The 16,573-nt window shown below is 38.1% G+C and overlaps 1 protein-coding gene across 1 annotated transcript in view; it reads left to right on the forward strand.

Annotated features, from left to right (window-relative positions):
- The window catches only part of VWA8 (von Willebrand factor A domain containing 8), a 178,274-nt gene that overhangs the window by 110,438 nt on the left and 51,263 nt on the right, over window positions 1-16,573 (forward strand). Inside the window, exons 27-34 of the mRNA XM_009645253.2 lie at window positions 943-1,081; window positions 2,356-2,558; window positions 9,982-10,098; window positions 10,552-10,616; window positions 10,713-10,838; window positions 11,473-11,582; window positions 13,649-13,803; window positions 15,557-15,758. Of these exons, the coding sequence (XP_009643548.2) occupies window positions 943-1,081; window positions 2,356-2,558; window positions 9,982-10,098; window positions 10,552-10,616; window positions 10,713-10,838; window positions 11,473-11,582; window positions 13,649-13,803; window positions 15,557-15,758 (1,117 nt within the window). The remainder of the gene's footprint in view (window positions 1-942; window positions 1,082-2,355; window positions 2,559-9,981; window positions 10,099-10,551; window positions 10,617-10,712; window positions 10,839-11,472; window positions 11,583-13,648; window positions 13,804-15,556; window positions 15,759-16,573) is intronic.

The following is a 16,573-nucleotide window of genomic DNA, read 5'->3' on the forward strand; positions in this document are numbered from 1 at the left end:
TTTTTTTTTTTTTTTTTTCTTTTTTTAATTCATAGAATACTAGGTTTATGTATTGGGATGCGAGGAATCTAAGATGTGTTTCATTTCTTTAGGAAAAAAATGATATGCAAAGCACAGTCCTTATTGTCTGTTCTTGGGGTTTTCATACTGACTAGAAAAATGAACATTTTTCTATACCCAGCCCTCACAATGTGAGATGAGCTTTGAAATCAGTAAACTTGGTCAGAAGTTCTTGAAAAGAGGTTTTTATAAGGCTATTGAAAATACCATATTTGAAGGACCTTTGTAGCTGTTTTGGATGCTTGGAGGTGGCTAGTTTCAGGCCCCAGGTCTCAATTTTTGGATAAGATCAGAGTCTGAAAAGAAAGCTGTTTTCTGTTTCTGTTTTGCATGCAGCTGAATTCTGATGGGTCTTTGGCACTGCCAAGTTTGAATCTGAACCTTTGGTACAATTTGACCTGCAGCCAAAGCTTCTAAGTCCTTTTCAGCTTTGAGCTCTTGGCTTAACTTCAGTAATTAAATACTCCAGTGAATAAGGAAAAAACTGAACTGCTAATATGATATAGGGGTGAGATTTAAACTTTATATAATAAGAAATTGCCACTGAACTTCTTGGAAGCAAAAATACTCTGATTATTTCCTTGTATGGACTGTGTTTTATCAGTACATCATGCCTCCTTCATGCCACTGAGCAGTAATAGTTTCAAGCCAATAAAAGACTAAAAAGAAAAGTCATGATGGTTTCTGTACTGTAAAGCAAATGGCAGTATGGACAGTCAGAGAGCTTGCAGAAAAGCGTTTCCTCTTGCCTTTTATTTATTTAGTAGATGGCCTGTTTCAATTGTTAATAGTATTAACAGTCTTGAAGAAGACTTCGAGGTTTCCATAAAGAATGGTGAGTGAAATATTTTAACAAGCTCTCATTGTTATCATTTGGTTTAGGGTCCTGTGTACTTAAATATCCAAGGATTTCCACTGGAACGACACGAAGCCAGGTCCCTTAGTTTTACAGAAGAACTCGCTTTTTGGACACTGCCTTTGGATGAAGTTAACTTAGTTTGCGATGTCACGGTAACAAAAGGTGCGGTAAGGAAAGCTAGTAATTTTTGTACTGATTCCTGATATAATAAATACATGAAATATCCTAGAGATGAAGAAGAACCAGGCTGTTTAATTTTTAAGTGCTCACCAATAGCCAGTGACAGATTATTTTTATATTCTGCACTGTGAGGGATTCTGAGTGTAATAACACCACCTCAGTGTAATGGAGCTGTACTCAGCAATGGAGTATAGGGATAATACTAAGAATTGGCATATGGAGGATATGGAATGTAGAAATGGAGTATAGGAATATTAATTTATCTTTTTCCACTTTTTTTTTTAACAGTAGATAAAATACAAAAATAATCTGCAACTGAAATGGGAGCATAATTTCACTGCGACATTGTGGTCTTTCTGAGGATATGTATCTTTCTCAGACTAAGAGAAGGATGTGTAATTAAAGTAGAACACAACCAGAAAATTGCAAGTCTGTCTAATTTTTATGTTCAACACTGTATTGCTTCAGAAAAACAATTTTTTTATTTTCTTCTCTCTCTCTAGGTCAGTTCAGTTTTAATACATATCTTGTAACTCGCAGAGTGGTGTGGGGTTTTTTCCCCGTGCCTTATACCAACTAAAATTCTTTCTCACTGGATCAAGCCTGCCTTAGTTACCTATAGAATTGCATCATTGAGAATATTCATAAACGTTTTTAGGGTTCACCATTGAACATGTCTAAACTTTATTGTGTATTATAAACAGATTTCTAATGATCAGTATTGGAATGCTGCCTTTTCTGCTTGTAGCCATAGTTTCAAATACATTAACAAACTTTATGACAGCAGAACAAAAATTATGTGGCTTCGGATTGATTTTAAGAATCGTCTGGAATCAGTCAGGAAGGTGCTATGTGTGAAAAGTTCCATACGAAGTTTGTATTCATCCCATGTTTAATTATTAAATATATTAATTGAAAGGGAGGATGAGATAGAGAAGGAAGGATAACCAAGTTTGTAAACAAACAAACATCTGGATGGATTTTGTGTGTACTAGCAGCTGGCAGGCACTGTAGTCATATCTACACAAATGTGCATTGGACTACTTGTTTAAAGAGTTAATCGTGTTGTGGCAGGATTCTGCCTGTCAATGTTTAGTTAGTGTCAAGAGACCATCTCTCTTTATCTTCCTGTGTCAATGGTGGTAATTTTGCTGTACATTTTGCTATATCATCTGCCAAGTTTATGACGTATATATTTCCAGAAGAGCAATGCACGGTGTCAGTAGCCTTTCATTGATTTTATTTTCTTATTTCAGAAGAGGAAGCTGAAAATGTTCTTTACGTTACTGCGTGCAATCCTGTTTCCTTGTACTTCATGAATGTTTCTAGTAAGAGTGGATACTTTGTGGATCTTTATGACCTCTTCCCAAGAACAGTTGGAAATGTCTGGCAACCTTTTGTGACTGTGGCACCGCTGGGAAATCCACTCAAAGGTCAAGTGGTTCTACATGAAGAGGAGGTAAAACTATTAAAATACAGCTAAATGTTTAGTGATGAGCAAAGTAGTATCATAAGGGTAGGATTGCTGAGGAGTCTACCTCTATAGATTGAAACAGACTGGACAAGCCTACCCCATTCTGAAGGTTCTCTTTTTCACTATACTTGAAGCTTGTGAGTTGCCTTCAGCTTTAGTTTTTATGTGGAGGTTTTCCTCTTGCACTTTTTAGCTGGACGGTGTCCTTTTGTGTTCTTGAAGCTGAGTTCTACCTGCTTATCTTATTTCTCTTACTGATAGAGAGAGATTGACCTTCATGGGAGAAAGGGAGATAGTTGAGTTCAGGCGTCTCAGTCAAGCAGCATGTGTTTGCGAAGTGCAACATTCAAAGTAAGCTGTTTTATACTGTGAATTCAGGTGCTGCTCCGATCTTGTCCTATTTTGACTTTTCAAATAGTATATAAAAGAGACATTTTCTGAGTCACAGAATAAAAGGTTGCTTGTATTTGCTTCATGCCACTATTTTTGATTTGTTTTGTGAATCCTGACATTTCTCATTCTGTAACATCTGAAGTACCAAGACTAGAAAGAAGACTATGTAGGCTTTGACATCTAGTGTATCAGCAATGCAAATTTAGAACCACTGACGACTTCAGTGTTGGTTTGACTCAAATCCTTTTTTTAAAGTCAAGCATTGCATACTTTCCACATACTTTCCCCTTTCAATTACTATGAGTGAACTGACTGGAACATTTCCAATTCAAAATTTCTTTGCCCAGGACTGGGAAGGGACCACACTTGATACAGTGCTGCTGCTGTTCATTTTCTGATATTAATAATAGTCTATTATGTTACTTTCCAGTCATAGTGGTTTGACATGGGCATTTAATCTGGTCTTTAGTGTTGGTTATTTTTCCTTTTCCTTTTGTTGTTCTTAATTTCTTCTGCCCATTTTTCAGTAGGTGAAAGACTGGGATCTAGAAGAACCTTTCCTACATTGAGTTGGAGTATTAAGTAATTTTCAGTAATTTCATAATTGGTGTCTCTATGAAACTGTTGTTCCAGGAACGTTTGCAAGTGTTGATGCCACTTTCTGGTCTCAAACACTACAGTTAGGCTCGATGCCTTATGAGAAACACAATTCTTCCACCTGTAGTAGAACTGGCTATGCCTTCTTTAGCTTTGCCTTGGACACTTCCCAATGCCAGCTGGTAAAAATACGATTCTGAAGTTACCTGCTTGTGGTGATTGCCTGTGCAGTTGTCTTGAACAGCTATAAAAGTACCCTTTGGGCTATTTTGAGATGCACATAACACATTTGTTTGGTTCTAAACAATCCTGGGCCTTTTTTGGCGACATCAATGCAGGAAACTGTAAAACAGATGGCAGTCTATCTCATGTCTAAGAATGTTTAGAATGTCTCAGGCTTTTTAATATAAAGCCCAGCAATATTCTTTGCTTTCTAAGTCTCTGAAATTCCTAAAGTGAAAATAATTGTCCTGTTAGTTTTGTTTTTAACCAAATCACAGTAGCATTTGGTGTCAGCAATGAAGTTTTTATCAAAGGTTCATCTGTGAAGCTTTAGGTAGTTAACTCTGTTACTGGTCTTGCCTGTCCTCGTGGAATATATTTTTCAGTGACCATATGAATTAAATTCTGGAATAAAGTTTGTTCTGTGGAGAGACTATGGTAGCTCAGTGCCCCTTTACAGATGACTTCAGTTGAGCTGTAACTTCAAGTTTTTCTCTGGCAAAGCTTAAACGTTGCCAATTTCAGTCTTGCCTTTCCTAGCAGGTGCTACAGGTGAACAAATCGTGTCTGAAAATAAGCCTGTTTTACACTGCTGGAAAATAATACCGAATTGCAGTATTCTGAATGCTTTGCATTAGAACCTTTTATGTAGTGTTAACATTAAGATAGACATTACTTTACTGAGTGTGAAATTGTTTCATTAGACTGCAAACTTGGTTGCAAAAAGTACACTTAGGACACCATTCAAAAGTAATTTTAGACTTCTTGAGGAACTTAAGTAAGCATCTTGCACAGAAAAAGTGATGGAAAAGGATTCTCTTGTGTATTGCGTGTTTGTATCCGTGGAGTGCATTAGTAATTTATTTGGGATTGTTTTTTAAATGAGGCACCAAAGCATGGGTCAGACAAATGCTGCTTGTTGTAGTCTTCCCAGCCACTGCTATCCTTCCTTACATTAGGGCTCACCTGTTAGAATCATAGAATCATAGCGTTGTCTAGGTTGGAAAAGACCTTTAAGATCATCAAGTCCAACTGTTAACCTAACCCTGCCATCCCACCACTAAACCATGGCCCTAAGCACCTCATCTACCCAGCTTTTAAATACCTCCAGGGATGGGGACTTTCCCCCTCGTCCTATCGCCCATTACCAGGGAGAAGAGGCCAACCCCCACCTCACTACAGCCTCCTTTCAGGCAGTTGTGGAGGGCAATAAGGTCTCCCCTCAGCCTCCTTTTCTCCAGGCTAAACAACTCCTGTACCCCCAGTAGCTCCTTGTAAGACTTGTGCTCCAAACCGCTCACCAGCTTTGTGGCTCTCCTCTGGACACGTTCCAGCAATCCAACATCTTTCTTGTAGTGAGGGACCCAAAACTGAACACAGTATTCAAGGTGCGGCCTCACCAGTGCTGAGTACAGGGGCACGATCACTTCCCTACTCCTGCTGGTCACACTATTGCTGATACAACCCAGGATGCCATTGGCCTTCTTGGCCACCTGGGCACACTGCTGGCTCATATTCAGCTGGCTGTCAACCAGTACACCCAGGCCTGTAGCGTTGCATGGGGTTGTTGTGACCCAAGTGCAGGACCCGGCACTTGGCCTTGTTGAAGCTCATACAGTTGGCCTCGGCCCATCGATCTAGCCTGTCCAGGTCCCTCTGCAGAGCTCTCCTCCTCCCTAGGATCTCTGCATTTCTAGTTGCCACTGAATCAAAAGAGAGATTCTCAAGTAGTTTAATTTTTCCACATAGAGCTTAGGTTTTATTTCCAACTCTTCATGAAGTGGAGCCATGGAAGAATCTTGTGCTTTCTTTGTGCACCTGTGAAATGAGGTGGGTATTGCTGTATATGAAATTAAATGCATTCTAATTGATGTTAGCAATTAAGCATAAGGTTACCATCTTAAGCTAATCATCCAAGTACTTTCTGTATCTGTTGGGAGGATAAAGGTGATCTGCAAGAGCAATTCTTCCCAGCTAAGATAGAGCATAGTGAATTGCCCTCTGGAGGTGCCTCTCTCTTTCCACTGGCTACAGAAGGAGCCTTGACATATAGTCAAGATGCCTACCTTCAAGTGTACTAAGGTCACCGGCAGCTGTAAGTTCAGAATTTGCAGCATTCACATGTTAAGACAAGTAGGTTAGTGGCACATCTGTATTTTGGGCAAGGCTCAAAGGATTAGCTACTTTTGCTAAGGGTGCATCAAACAGATCTTCAAGAAAAACAAGTAATGTAAATGAAGTATGTGATGCTTTAGAGGTTTGTCTACATGCACTTGCAAAAAAGACCAAGGCATATTAACAGTATTTGTAGAAATAAGAAGTTGCATTTATTAAATAAAAAAGTTCACTTGACAGTTGATATTTCATAAATAATACAGTCTATTAATTAGGCAATACCAAAAGCTGAAGATTTTTTCCCGTTTGTTTTAGTAAAGGTTTTTGGCAGTGAATGTTTCTAAGTTATAAAAAAGAACAAATTTAAATGGATGATAACCTTATTGGAAAGGATGAGATGATGATACTGTGGTTGTTCAAATAAGCTTGTGTGATTTATTTCCCAGATGACATCTATCTGGATTCAGCAGAGCCCTCCAGTGAAATAAAATGAAAAATCACCATTCCTTCCTGTCCTTTTCAATAAAATTTTACTAGAACTAAACTCCTCAGGCATTTAACTTATTAGCACAAATTAGAGCTTTATCTGCTTTTAAGCCACCTTTACATCTTCTTGGAAGAAAGAGTAGATGATTCTGTTCCTCGTGGTGGCCATTGCTCGGTGAGCACAGCCTGTTTTGACTCTTTTTGTTCAAACTAAGCTGATAGACTTTGAAAATACTCTTCAGAAATCTCAAGTCATTTCCTCATGAGATGCATTCATCTTTTCAAAGCAGCAATACCTCTGCCCTGTCCTCCCCATGAGTACTTCAGGGCGTACCCTGTAAAGCTTTGTGCCCACCTATTTCACTTTTCTTTTTCTTTCTGCACCTATTGCTTTTACCACTCAGAAGGACAGCAAATACAGACTGAAAAGAATTTTGATAACTATGCGTGATTTTACATGGGATTATAGGAGGAAAATGCACAAGGAGAATTGATTTGCATGTAAGTTAACTGCACACTTCCTTTTTTTCCTATGAGCACTTTGCTCTGGCGAAAGCCTACAACTGGATGGTAACCTACGGGATACCTCAGGGAGCACAAGAAGTTTTGCCCGGGCAGTGTCCTTCCAGCATCCTTTAACTCTGCTTTTATCTTTCTTATTCAGGAAGAGGGGTAGGGAGGGAGGGAAGTGCTTTTCCCTGTCCCGCGTGCTGCTGGAGCTCTTTGTCAAAGCTCTCAGATAGCAACGGAGTGAGGGAGTCTGTGGCACAGAAGCTGACACAGAGATCTACCATGCTCACTACATGTAGATGATTGCAAACATCCTTTAAAAGAATTTTTTTAATAGTTTGTGATCTAGCTTGCAACACAAGTTGGGGACCTGCATATGGAAGTACCTGCAACATACTAGCAGTAACGTCTGAAACCTCTAGTCCCCATAATATTCTCATGTATGTTTTCAGGAGGAAGGGTGTATTTTCTTCAAAAACTAGTTGACTTTTCTTTTTTTTGGATATTATGCAAGGTATTATGCCAAGGTGTGCTTATACAGAAAGGTGTGCACCTTCTGTACAAAAGGTGAAGACTTCCCTTTTCTATAAGCGCAACATTTGTATCTCTACTTGCTGTTCTCAGTTCACCAAAATCTCTAGTACAATCAAGTCTCCCAAATAATCTGAAAGACACCACTTACATTAATTAGAACATCAATAATCTACTTGCATACATTTCCCTACCTCTGAAGGCATGGAGGTTTGAGCCCCAAAGCATAAATTCTTGCACAGACTTTTTTTCACTTGAACCCAATGAACAATACGATATGTCTGTGTCTGTGCCTAATATTTACAGCATCAGTATGGTTATGCGTGTATCACTCCAGGGATCCTTGAGTGGCATTAATAGAAAAGGTGCTGTGGGACAGGAGGCAAGGAGAGGGGTTTACCCTGTCAAGTTAAGAATCAGCCTGATCTGAAGCTGACAGCTACGAAGAGTCTGTGTTTGCAAGCTTGCTTGCTGGGGACGTGAGCATCGAGGGCGGAAGAGAACAAAACTGAGAGTGAGTACAGGGAGAATACAAGAGAGTTAAACTGAATTATTTGTGCTGTCCCACTCTGAAATTGGAGTGTATTCCTTCCCCTAGCTCTCCTCTCTGTCTGCGAGACCATAAGGAAAAACTTCCCATACCAGCAAAGTGAAATCACAGCCCTGTTTGGTTTAAGGACTTCTAAGAGGAAAATGCTGGCTAAAATAAAAACAGCAGTAAGGAAAGGGAAACTTTGCAGTAACTAAAAATAAAGGCACACCACTTCACAAGATTGGTTATTGCATCTGTCCAGAGTTTGGAATTCCAGACATCGGGGTCGGGAGGTCACCCAAAGGTTACTTTTCTCCCAGTCAAGAACAAACACAGCGGAATTGCACACCAACGTCTTTTCCCAGCCCACTTGAAGGGTTGCCAAAGCTGCTCTTGGATGTGTTCGCAAGTGACGCAAAAATCTATTCTTAAACACAGACAGAATATACATCAGTCACTTAGCACAGAAGGAAACCATTAACATCAAAAGGGGTGGAGTAGAGAGGCTTTTTATATTACCAACTCTCTCATAAATTTAATACTAAGTGGAAGAATGTAGTTGATTTGTATGTGTTCTTTATCTCACATTGAAGGCTAATGCATTGCTTCGGTACAGCAGTGCTGTTGCAGAATTGTATAAATAAAATATGGCAGAAAACCAAAATCCAAAGTAAATGCCCTATTTGTTTTTCCTGAACCACATTTCCATAATTTTGGTTTGTAATACATAAGCAAGCTTCTTTTTTTAGAAGTATTGAACTCTAGCTGAAATGCCCAAATGCTCCAAATAACATGGTAATTTTTTAAATGCTTTACCATATTTAGCTTCAAATGACTGTCATTATTAAATAAAGCTAATTCTCCCAAATAATCCTAGTGAAAGTATGAAGCGTACCGAAAAAGAACAAAACTGCTGTGACTCAGATTGTTTGTATTTGTTTTATTTAGGAGAATTTGTGGGAATTTATGTTTTGCTCTCTGAACGTCTATCGTGCATTATTGCAGATGTTGTACGTAGACAGTTTACTTTTAGTAAGTCCTTGCAGAACCTAATGTCCTTGCAGAACCTAACATTTCCTTGAATGGCAAACAAAAAAAATCAATGCAAGACTTGATTAACTTGTTCTTTTATACCTTTTAGATTTCATTTGATGCAGTTAAGATTGGCCCTAAATGATTGTTCTCTTGAATTCTTAGTTAAAGGCATTGGGAGCAGCTACAGTACTTTGTAAAAGAAATGTTTAAAACACCCCCATCGTTCGACAACATATGCGGACCCTGGGGCATTGAGTAACAAACTGAGAAATCTGAAGTTCAAAATTTAGCCTACCATATTTTCACATGTGATATGTAAGAGGCCACTTGCGCCACTCTGTTCAGTGTCCTGTCTGCTTCTGACCTCCATCCTCTTGAATCATCCTGCTGTCCTCCAACGGTTGTCCTACCTCTGACACTGTAAGCTGGCTGAACATGCAGGTCACGGGAGGGGTGTCACGCACTGGGACATTTAACAGGCTCCATGGTGTCAGAGGTATGAACTTGGAGAGAAAGTACTACGCCATTTCTTCTCTCACCAGTTTTTCCCCCTCAGGGTAACTTAAGTGATGGGTACTTCAGAGGAATGCTAAGAAAACATAAAAACTGAAATGAAGTATTTTAGTGACTTGACAGAACAAAACTGGTCTGTCTCTCACCTGTAGCTGACTACAGCTTGGACACCTAAACCATACCAGTCTAGTTCCCAGAGCTTATGCAGAAGTGCATGTGAGACGTATAGATAAAAAATTATGGAAAAACTGGAATATCATTCCAGTCCTTTTTGCATATACATAACTTCTACAGTTAAATTTCTCTGTGAGCTTTGAAATGAACCAAGAAGATTCAGCCTACATTTTCCAGCAAAATCTAGATCATGTTTTCAAAATGTCCTAAGTTGCTAGAGTTGCAAAAGTGCTTCAGAGAGATTTGTTGTAGTCTCTGAAGTGGGCTTGAGATGTACATGGATCTGCTTTTCCTTTACAGAGCAATGTTGTGTTGTTGCTGGATACAAAGAATGGTGCCCTTCGCCGACTTTTGCTCTTACCAGATGCTCAAGAGTCTCCTAAGAGAACGTCTTGGTGGAGCAGCAAAGAAGAGATGGTGAGGAATAGCACCTGCCTCTAAGGTTTTTTTAAAAATCAAAGCTCAATACTGGAAAAACTACTCCAGGAGTGTTTATCTTTCTGTTTTTACAGCCCAAGCAGTTGTTTACTTTGGTGTGTGTTTAAATGCCTTACCCATAAAATAGCATGGTTGTGGAATAGTGATATGAAAAATATAAATAAGTTGTGTTGTCTGAGGATATGTATCTTTAAAATATCCCACTTTGGAGCTAGAACTGGGAATAATGGAACATTTTGTTACAAGGGATTATGTCCAAAATAATGAAGTCAATTATGATGCAATTATATGACTTGGGACAAGGCAGGCTAGATAGCATTTTGAGAGGTAATTAATGCCTTGGAAAATGCAGTACACTTTCAGGGGAGTCAGGGAAACTCCCTGGGACAAATCTAACAAACACTAATTGCTGAATGACATATTTTTATACAGAGCAACTACAAAATGTGCCGAGAGTTTTCACACAAAAACTGGCTGGTGTTCTACAAAGAAGCAGGGTGAGAATAAATTATATCCTTGTATTATATTGATTTATAACAGATCTCGCGTACATCGCTATCTGATTATTCTTTTTTTGGCTTCCAATTTTACAGAAACCTCCTTATTGTACTGGATGTATTAGAGGGTCAAACTCATACCATCTCACTTCCGATCAATCTGAAATCTGTTTTCCTGGCAGCTGAAGACCGATGGCTCTTGGTGGAAAATGAAACAAATCAGTTAGTTAAGCCTAGTTTTCTTGATGGCATTCTTTCTTGTTCGTGTCTTGTTTATGTTCAGGAGTTTCACTCAGAGTTGTTTTTTCAGTTTATGAGACTGGCTGGACTTAAACAGTTGGTGTTTAAGATGCAGATTTGCTCTGGTGAAAGAGCAGGTAGGCTTTTAGAGTCGGAAATGAATAGGATATGCCTGCCTAAATTCATGCCTCTGAAAATCTAGGCTAGCTTTGATTGTATGCATGTTAATACTGTTTTTACTGAGGTGCTATTGATCTTTAGAAATGAGAATTTTGGTGGACCTAGCTTTGGAAGCACAGCCACATTGTGGCATCATTAGTGCCTGCTTGCTTTACTTTCACGGTCACATGAACGAAATATTACTCTGCTGTCTTAGTTTTATACATGCACAGCAAATACAAGTGTGTAAATAGTTACCAGAAGACAAACCTGCCACTTGCTGGCTTACCCTTTCCTATCCCACAGATGTTCGGTAAATCATATTTAGTTTTAGCAAAAGGTGTTGATAACCTTGTTTATATAAATGTAGGATGTTTTCACTATTTCAGAAGATAAAAGTCCTTGTTTAGAGTTACAAGCTTAATCAGGAATTATTATAAATGTGTATCCTTTACAGGAAATTTCTTTTAACCAAGCATGCTCATATGGAAGCTGAAGACAGTGAGGTTTGCCAGCTGTATGCATTGAGTGAAGAGCCAGCTGACATGGGATTTGGCTTAACAACGGGTATTGAATGCAAGCTTGGCTTGTTTGTGAATTATTTTTTTTTTAATCATTTCTGTGCTTGCAGCTGCACAAACATGGCTCTTTTACTTTAAAGGTCTGGGTAACCTTCTCTCTGATTCTCTTTTTGTCATCCCCTTATCATGTTTGGTTAATAATAACTTTTCAAAAAGCATGGCAAATTCCATGCTCAAACTTCAGGTTGTTTGAATAAAGCATCTTTGTTTCATTGTACCATTTAAGACCCTCAGTCATGGTCTTTCGGGAAATGTATGAGCATACAGAATGGAAAGGAAAAAAAGACAGCTACGCAGGAATTAGAATATAGGAATAGACAGGACCAAATACATTGATGAGTCCAGTCTGTACGCTGTTGCAGGTCTGTTACACACATGGATCTAGCTCAGATGAGCTAGAAGACATTTCCCAACACTTATAAAAATACAGAACACCTACTGTTAAAACAGAATCTGAGTCACAGTTTCTAAAGTTCTGCAGATAATGTGCAGGAGACCATTGAGGCCATCACACCTGTGTTAAAAGGGGGAATTTGTTCAGTAAAATTCCCGGATAGCGCTAGGCATTGAGGCATGTCTTAGCTGCAGAAGAAGGCAGAAATCTTCAGTGGTCATCATTCTGTCTGGTAAGATCTGCCTACCTTCTGATCTGATGACATTTTCAACCCTGAACATTTGATCATGGTGCACGAACTCTTCAGTCTACCTGGTTTAATAACACTGGGAGTACATGTGCATCCCGCCCAACAGTTTACAGGCTTTGGCCTATCTCCAGTGTGTCTCAGAGAGACAGAGGAAAAAAATAGAGAAACCACTTTATATCTGTTAAAGAGGGAAAAAGTTTCATCCTGGTCCTTGTGGCTAGCATAAGTATGAAGAATGAGATTAACACAGTGTAAATATGATACAAGCAAATGTTGTTGACAAATGATAAATATGGTTTATTTTACACAAACAGCAACAAACTGGATACCAAAGACTCAAACCACAGCTTAAATATCTAGGATCCTTTTTATCTCTTGTATGGTTTACTCTATCAACTTATCAAGCTCCATCAGAGCACAGTAGTTTCCTTCCTCTTACTACCTTATTTAGAAACCATTAGAGTATCATTCCTCAGATGGGTAGAAACATTATTATAATTTCCAGTCTCAAAGTATTTGTGGACAGTTTATTGCTGCATGCTTTTTGTTCTATTTTTATCCTCTGTTATCTTATTTCTTCTCTTCCAGTCTAAAAAGTTATCATATCCCCTCTCCACTTTTTTCCAAATTATCCAGCAAACCCCGAATGTAACATCTTCAGCCTGTTCTCATGCTTTGAGGCAGAATCTGTGGCAGGAGAACTAAGAAAAGGTAGACCAGTGTGGGTTTGCCACTGACCCAAACCTGTAGCCCATTCATCCTTTGAGGGAGGAAAGATTTTCTCCCGCTGCCAGGTAAACGAGATAGTCTGCCCATTGAAGTGGAAACAGTATATGCTGCAGAACTGAAGATAGTGGTTCTGACTGTGTTGATAATTTGAGGCAAGGTAAAGGGCTGTTACAGTTGCACAGAATAAAATGTAGTTTTCCTTAGCTTAAAGAGGAAGAAAACTAGACCATTATTTACCAGAAATGTGTTACAAATAACATTATTTAAATTGCAAAGGCTGCAAGACAGCTACCAAGAAATGTCACGTTGGCACTTACCTGTGCAAACCTACATTTTGCCTTTTTGTGCATTTGCATTATAACAATCTTCAATGGGATCACATGCTATTCTATTCCATAGGCTTCCTGCCTCATTTGCACGGTAGAGGGCAAAATTAAGTGGTATAAGCAACTACAAAGCTGGTATTTCCTGATTTTAAGTACTTAACTTTACAAAAATAGCAATATTTCCTGAATTCTTTTCTGTGTTATAGTACAGTATAACCAAATCTTCTGCTTTTTAGCAATTTTATACTCAAAGCAATAACAATGATCAGTGCTCAGCACTTTTACAGTTAATATTGTTTCCTACTGCACATCTGGATTTAATGACTTTCATTTTGTTTAATTTCCCTGTTTAGCGCCAGAACTGTGTGTGCCGCATGCAGTTTCAAGTGACCAGTTATCTTCAGAAAACCTCAGTGCAGCTGTGGGACAAAAGATCAGTTCCCCCAACAGGATTTTCTCAGATGAACATAATTATGCTACTATTGTTATTGGTTTCCCAGACCTCTTGGTAAATATTCAGCATTATTATACAATGAAGTAATCTGATTTCATTTATTCTGTAACCAGTACCTGTTTACCAAATGATACGGAAAAAGAAAGGAATGACAGTAAATGACAGATTCATGTACTGTACACCATTTGGTAGGGTAGTCTAACCTAGGGATTTCAGTGAAATTATTTCTTTGAAATAATAAGAAATTGGACAACATAACATCTAGCACAGACAAAATTAATTTTAAGTAAGTTATGAATAGTGCTGGCTGGAGGAATATTTTCTAAATCCTGTGGGTTTATAGATTTTTTAATTAAATATAACCACTGAGAAGGGTGTCAGTATCATTTTGGACTGTTCAGTGTGAACTTTTTGCTCAGTGTGCAACAGCTAGCAAGACTCTACAATTAAGAAAAAGAAAAACTTACAGAAAATGGTAACAAAACCATACAGCCCCTTCGCTATTTAATAATGTAGTTAGTAGTTAAGTGTGAATACTGCATGTAATTGTGCTCACTCCTGTGACACAATTAGAAAAGGACCAGAAAGGAAAGTGAAACTTAACAATGTAATGACTAAGGCTCTTGCAAGGAGTGGAGCTAAACACATGGAAAATAAAAGCAGTATGTTTAATTCTGTGGATTTATTTATATTTACTACCTAGTGATACATAAAAGGGTGGTCTTTATGGAATATATAATTCTATGTCGTGTTTGCTTAATAAATTGGGGCAAATTAGAAAATTTAGCTGTTAACAGACATGAATTTTGGGAAAGCCAAATGATTGAAGAAAATATTCTGAAATCTAAAATTATTCAAAAATATGTTTTTTTCGATAAGACATTCCTTGTCTTTGCAATTAGCTTTTGAGTTTTACTTGATTTGGATTTATATTACCAGATTGATTATACTCGCTTTTCATATTATTTATAATAGATGTGAGTTTATTGCTGGAAAAGGGTGGTAGAGGAGGGAGTACTAAAGATGCTACACACTTCAATACCAACACCAGTGATGAAGCATTTTGCTCTTCCTGCTTTAGAGTGAGGCCCTGTCTTTCCATATACATGGTTTTAAATGTCCATGTGAATGTCAAAAAGGGAGTGCTAAAGGTGAATGTGAGGGTGGTGGGACAGAACTTCAGATTCAGTATTTAGTGTTAATGGTGTAGGTGTTTGGCATGAACAAGGTATCTAAGCTCTTACTCATAATAGCAATGCTTAGCTGACCAAACATAGAGGCCTTCAAGATGAGATGATTTATTCTCTAGGCTCTACTGACTGTAGCGGGAGATGAAGCCCCTGGCTCACATGTGAACACCTACATTTATGTCTCTGAACCTGGAGCCAAATCCCAGCCTTAATGCCTAGCTTTGAATGCATTACTGAAATACCTGTTTGCATTAATCTACATTAGTGGAAATTTAGATTATGGTAACAGTTTGTTTGATAGTTTGATTCCAGATTAGGTTATTTCAATGCTTTCTGTTCCTGGTTCAACATGAAAAAAAAAGTTGATTCAACTTCAGATCTTCAAAGAGTCTAAATTCCTAAAACTTACATAGGTAGTCTATTGTTTTTCACTCCAATAGGAGTTTTTAATCACAAAATAATCCACATATTTTCCTTGTCATGTGGTGACATGAGCAGTAACCACAGTAGCTACATTTGATCTGAAATTAGATAAGACGTGGAACTTATTGAGAAACATTTGTTCTTAGGCTCAATAATTGTAATGTTCTGTTCAGCAGACTCCTTCTCTCTTGCAGTCTCCTAGTGAAGTGTATAGCTGGAAAAGAAACTCCTCTCTGAGTCGCAAACGTGCTTCTCCTTCTGATCCATTTTATTATGGAGCCCGGAGGAAAACAGCAGCTGCAAAACAAACCAATTGTGTAACTTTATTGGCTTCTAATCAAATAGTCAGAATTCTAGCACCTGGAGATGTGCCTTTGAAAGACATTTACCCAAAAGGTAAGAGGTTCACATACTTGTGCTGCAACAACTGTACACACTTGTTTTTGTTTTGTAAACTGCAATCGCTCATGAACTTTTCCACAATATTTTTAAAGCATCACAAAGTAAGCATTTGAGGACGAATGAGAGTAGTTGCACTCATTTTAAAAATTTATTTGGATCTTATTAACATGCTGAATTTCCAAAATAAATTATCTAATATGCCTGCCCTCATTTAATTCAGATTAACTTCCCTGTGTAGAGAAATCCTTTTATTTATTACTAAAAGGATAAAACATGTACTTGACTAAAGAAGCGAAGTCAAGGATGTAAACAGGGTAGAAAACTGAAGTTACCTACATTTGTGAAGAACAGGTTAGCTTTTAAAAAGATTAAACTTAATAAAACATAGTTAGAGTTAGCATGACGATCTTGGAACTAATTATACCACTTCATGCTGTAATCTTCTCATACTTTATAAAGTGCTGAAGGGTCAGACTGGGTCATTTTCTTCAGTCCTTAACAGTAAAAAAGAAAATCTGACTCTGAAGTGGTTGGTATAAAAATTCAGAAGGTAAATCTTCTGAGCTTTTGTTAAAATTAGTTTATTAATTTGGGACTGGGGGAGGAATACAGTGCTTCCAAATCATACCTAAAATTGAGATCTTGACAGTTATTTCTAAAAGTCTTTTAAGTTGCTGTGGTATATAACACTTTATAATGCTAGGTTAATATAATTGAAAACCAGGGGACATTCTTCATGAATCCTCAATACCAGTGACCTGAGCAAATTATCTGTCTGAGAATTGGCTTGTCTGACCGAGCAATTTAAT

The sequence above is a fragment of the Egretta garzetta genome, unplaced genomic scaffold, assembly GCF_000687185.1.
Source record: "Egretta garzetta isolate BGI_Z169 unplaced genomic scaffold, ASM68718v1 scaffold351, whole genome shotgun sequence".
NCBI lineage: Eukaryota > Metazoa > Chordata > Aves > Pelecaniformes > Ardeidae > Egretta > Egretta garzetta.